The following is a 4,844-nucleotide window of genomic DNA, read 5'->3' on the forward strand; positions in this document are numbered from 1 at the left end:
GTCATTCTTGCTCCATAAAAACACCCATAAAGTCTCACTAACATGATTGCTCAAATGTGAAGGAGGTTCTTGTTTTTTTAAAACAAAACCATGGCATTGAGGAACAGTGGTGGATATCGAAAGACATGTAGATACAAACTGATAGGGCTTGTTAAAAAGAATTGATATTTTTGATCCAATAATTTTTAGAATCCTAATGATCACAAAAAGACAGTTCATTTTTCTCTTTTCTTTCTCATTCCCAGAGGTAAACAAATATAAAATATATTTGGAAGACTGTTGTAGATAATTATTAAGACAAGAACAAGGCAATACTTGAAACAAATATGGTTTATTTAACAATATAAATCTATTTTACATATAAGTTGGGAATCAAGTTTGATATAGTTTACATATGATTAATTACATTTTCAGAAGAAAGTTTTTGCAGACTGTCATACTATCTTATTAATAAAAATGAAACAATACAGACAAGTTGAATTTCATTTATTTTCCGAGATAATTGAAAATATAATAGTGCTTTTGAAGCCATTAAAATCTTTCTGGTTTTAAGACACTTGGAGATATTTCAACTTAGAGAGCTGGCTATAATTTGTAGGCTGAGCAGTTATAGAATCTTCTCAGTAGAAGCCATAGGACCAGTACCTTCTATAGCACAGTGGGCGGCAGCAACCATATCCATAGCCACCATAGCCACCATATCCACCACCATAGCCACCACAGCCATAGCCATAGCCTAGGCCACCATAGCCATAGCCCAGGCCTCCATTGTAGCTGCCGTAGTAACACATGTTGTTAGGAGCAGATTGTGATGAACCACAGGTAGGTTGAGTCTGGGTGACACCATCTGCCCAGGGCCTTTTATACCCCTGGGCTGTTGTTGGGGAAGCCACAGGCATCTCTCCACTGTGCTTCAGAGACATCACGAGTTCCATGATTTATTGGGTACTCAAGGCTTCATATGTGAGATAATTGTGCTCCTACATCAGCATCCAATGGTCAAAATGTGGAATCCATTTATTTTTCAAGAACCTAGATTGTTCTTCATCTAGAGCAGAGAATGTATCACAAGATTTTGTCAGATGATATGTCATTAAATAGTTTTCTCCATTTTACTGTTGTTTATTAGTATCAACTATTCCACAGAAAGGTCTTCATGTTTCCTTTCATGTTTTTGCTGTTGCTGTTGTTACATCATAAGCTTATTTGTTTTTTTTAAATTTTTTTCTTTTATTGAAAATAGATTCTTTTCTCATCCAATATATACCACTTATCATTTCCTCTCTCTCAGCACTTCCCATTCCTACCCACTTCCCATATCATGGGAATCCACTCTATTTATTTCTCTTATTAGAGAAGAATGGGCCTCTAAGAGATAATAATAAAACATCACAAGATAAAATGAAACAAAAATGGCCATTTTGATATTGGGCTCTGAAACTCAACATGAGCAAAAGAATCCCAAGAGCAGACACAGGAGTCAGAGTCTCACTTGTTATCAGACTCAGGATTCTCATAAAATACTCAGCTAATAAGTATACAGTACTTGAAAGAGACCTCCTGCCAATTCATACAGTCCCTGTGCATGCTTATCTGATACAGAAAACTTTTGTTTATTTATGTATGTATGTATTTATTTATTTATTAAAAATTTCTACCTCCTCCCCTTTTCCCAATACCCTCCCACTCTCCCCAATCCCTCTCCTCCTCCCTTTCCAGTCCTAAGAGCAGTCAGGGTTTCCTGCCCTGTGGGAAGTCCAAGGTCCTCCCCCCTCCCTCCAGGTCTAAGAAGGTGAGCATCCAAAGCGACTAGGCTCCCAGATGGCCAGTCCATGCAGTAGAATCAAAACCCAGTGCCATATTCCTTGGCTTCTCAGTCATTTTAGTGTTGGCAAGAGACTTGACTCTAGAGGGGTTCCCAGGTATCCAAGGAGATGTCCCAAGCTTGTTCTTTGGGCAGCAGAGGAGAGGCCTTATCCTATAGCCACACTGATGAATATCTTGCATATCACCATAGAACCTTCATTCGGTGATGGATGGAGATAGAGACAGAGCCCCACATTGGAGCACTGGACTGAGCTCCCAAGGTCCAAATGTGGAGCAGAAGGAGGAAGAATATGAGCAATTAAGTCATGAGCTTATTTGTAGGACTGCTTACAGCATCAATAATGGTTAATTTATCTAGATTTATTCCTAAGCACATTATTGTCCTGAATGTTGTTTTAAAACCTTTGGAACATAAAATACCATTTTATTTGCAAATCCATAGAAAAACTGTACAAGTTCTAGGTTTTTCTTTGTGAGACTATATAAAGGTATTGTAGGTGTAACTGTGAAACTCATTTTTTGTTGAGTCAGTGATCCAACATCTACTTTGATGATATTTAATCTTAAAAATTATTTTATATTTTTTATGTATACAAGTTTGCTTCATATATGCTTGCGTGGCATGAGGATGTAGTGCCTGAAAATGTCAGGTGTGAGTTGTGGATCTCTTGGACCTGGAGTTACAGATGGTTGTGAACTGTTGTGTGTGTGCTGGGAATTGTACCTGGGTTCTCCGTAAGAGCATCCATAACTCTTAGCCGCTGAGTACTGTTTCCAACTCTAAGCTTATATATATTTTAAATCAGGATCCACATGTGCCCTTAGACATGATTTTGACAAAAAAGCACTGTCATGCCATCTAAAAAGTTTACTCAGCATCTACTGAGATGACTAGCCAGTGGGTGAAAGTACTTGGTATGTAAGTGTGAAGCTCTCAGATAAAACCTCTGGAATTATGTAACCACATGCCTATACCCTAGGGATGTGTAGGTTACAGATAGGAGAATTGCTGGAGCTTGCTGGTTGTCAGCCTAAGCTGATGTCGAGTGTGAGACCCTATGTCAAAAAATTAGGTGGTAGACAGAGCGTAGGGCAAGGAACTCAGTGTTTTACTCTGACTTTACACAAGCTTACGTGCCCTCTATCAACAGTGTGCCTACATCACAGACATACTGCATGCAAATTCGTACACGTACATACACAAACACAGGGTTTAGGGTCTTGAATTATGCTTTGTGGTAGAATCTTTGTCAATTATGCACAAAATATTAGTTACTAACCTGAATGTGCTCTCCTCATAAAGTCATGTTGTATATGATCTTTAAAGAGACCAGATAAGCCATGCACATGTCCTCTGTCTCTCTCTTTGTAGCTGCTGGATGGAGTATTAGTAAGAATGATGAAAACCCAGTAGTAAAAGGCAAGTTTTAGATTAATTTTTTAAAAGAAAACCTTTAGATAGCCAAATGGTAAAGTTCTACTTTACCACTTTTGCAAATCAAAATTACAATGAGACTGTCCCCAGCAGCTGTTAAGTAAACAGCTATAGAGAGAAAATGGGGGTTTTCTTAGTTATGGTTTCTATTACTGTGATGAAATACCATGACCAAAAGCAACTTGAAGAGAAAGGTTTTATTTGACTTGTACTTCTACATCAGCATTCATCCCCAAAGGAGGTAAGGACAGGAACTCATACAGGACAGGAACCTGGAGGCGGAAGCTGAGGCAGTGACATGGAGGGGAGCTGATTACTTGATTGCTCTCCGTGGCCTGCACAGCCACGTTTGCATAATGTAAACCTACCAGCTGATGGAGAGCATCACCCACCATGGGGTGGCCCTGCCTTTTAAATCACTGATTAAGAAAAGACCTTGCAGATGAATCGTACACAGGCCTTTCTCAACTGAGATTCCTTCCTTTCCAGTGACATAGAGCTACTAGCACACAGGTGTTATAAACTTGTGAATGAACAGAAATAAAATAATTGTGCTTCTGTGTCACAATTCTATGGCCAAATAATGAAATGTCTGGCTTTTTGAGAGCCTGTCTAATCCTTTATTACTCTACATTTTGTTTATTGAAGACATATGACCTGGTTCTCTCATACCTTACAATCATTAAACTAATATTTTCCCTTCACATATTGTTTTGCTTTTCACTGTTCCACTGGAAGGATTTTGTCTTCCTTCTCTCCTTCCGTTGTTCCCTTTCTTTCTTTCTTTCCTTCCTTCCTTCCTTCCTTCCTTCCTTCCTTCCTTTCTTTTCTTTTCTTTTTGCTTATGCTGCTTTATAAGATGAGTCTTATGTGGATGAATGTCTCTTGTGCCTTCCTGATGCAGAATGGATGAGGTATGGATGAGTTTTTTAAAGTAGTAATTACTGTTCTGTGTATATTTGTTTGGTGTGTATTTTTTTCTCTTCTTTTTTTTTTTTTGGACAGGATTTCTCTGTAACTTTGGTGCATGTCCTGGAACTAGCTATTGTAGACCAGGTTGGCCTCAAACTCACAAAGTTCCATCTGCCTCTACCTCCTGAGTGCTGGGATTAAAGTGGTGCATCACCACAGCCTAGCTGGTGTGTATTTTTTAGTCATGTCATTTAATCTCTGTTATTTCAACCTTTAGAAAATAAATGGCCCTTTTAAAATTTGTTAGTTTTTTGGAATTCCATACAATATATTTTGATCATATTTACCCATAGCAACATTTCAATTGTATTTTAATAAATAAAGGCTGCCTGAAGTCCCAAAAGTAAAACAGTCCCACTAATCAGCCTTATAGATGAGGTTATGTTAACACACACCTTTAATCCCAGTAGCCACAGTGACAAGCACCTTTAATCCCAGTGGTGCATGTTGAAGGAGGCCTGTTTGTTGGTTCCTGTTTGCTCATCAGCTCAGCCCCAAAATAATCACACAGAAACTCTATTATTTAAGTCACTGCTTGGCCCATTAGCTCTAGCTTATTGGTCAACTCTTACATCTTTATTTAACCCATTTTATTAATCTGTGCATTACT

General features: G+C 38.4%; 1 protein-coding gene across 1 annotated transcript; it reads right to left on the reverse strand.

Moving 5' to 3' along the window:
• Positions 1-312: 312 nt before the first annotated feature.
• On the reverse strand, positions 313-791 carry LOC125392578 (keratin-associated protein 20-1-like). The gene has a single exon (XM_048422403.3). It carries the CDS (start codon positions 789-791, stop codon positions 621-623), a length of 171 nt encoding a protein of 56 aa, XP_048278360.3. The 3' UTR covers positions 313-620.
• Between the last annotated feature and the right edge of the window lie 4,053 nt (positions 792-4,844).

This window comes from Myodes glareolus, chromosome 2 (assembly GCF_982192425.1).
Source record: "Myodes glareolus chromosome 2, mMyoGla1.1, whole genome shotgun sequence".
Classification (NCBI taxonomy): Eukaryota; Metazoa; Chordata; class Mammalia; order Rodentia; family Cricetidae; genus Myodes; species Myodes glareolus.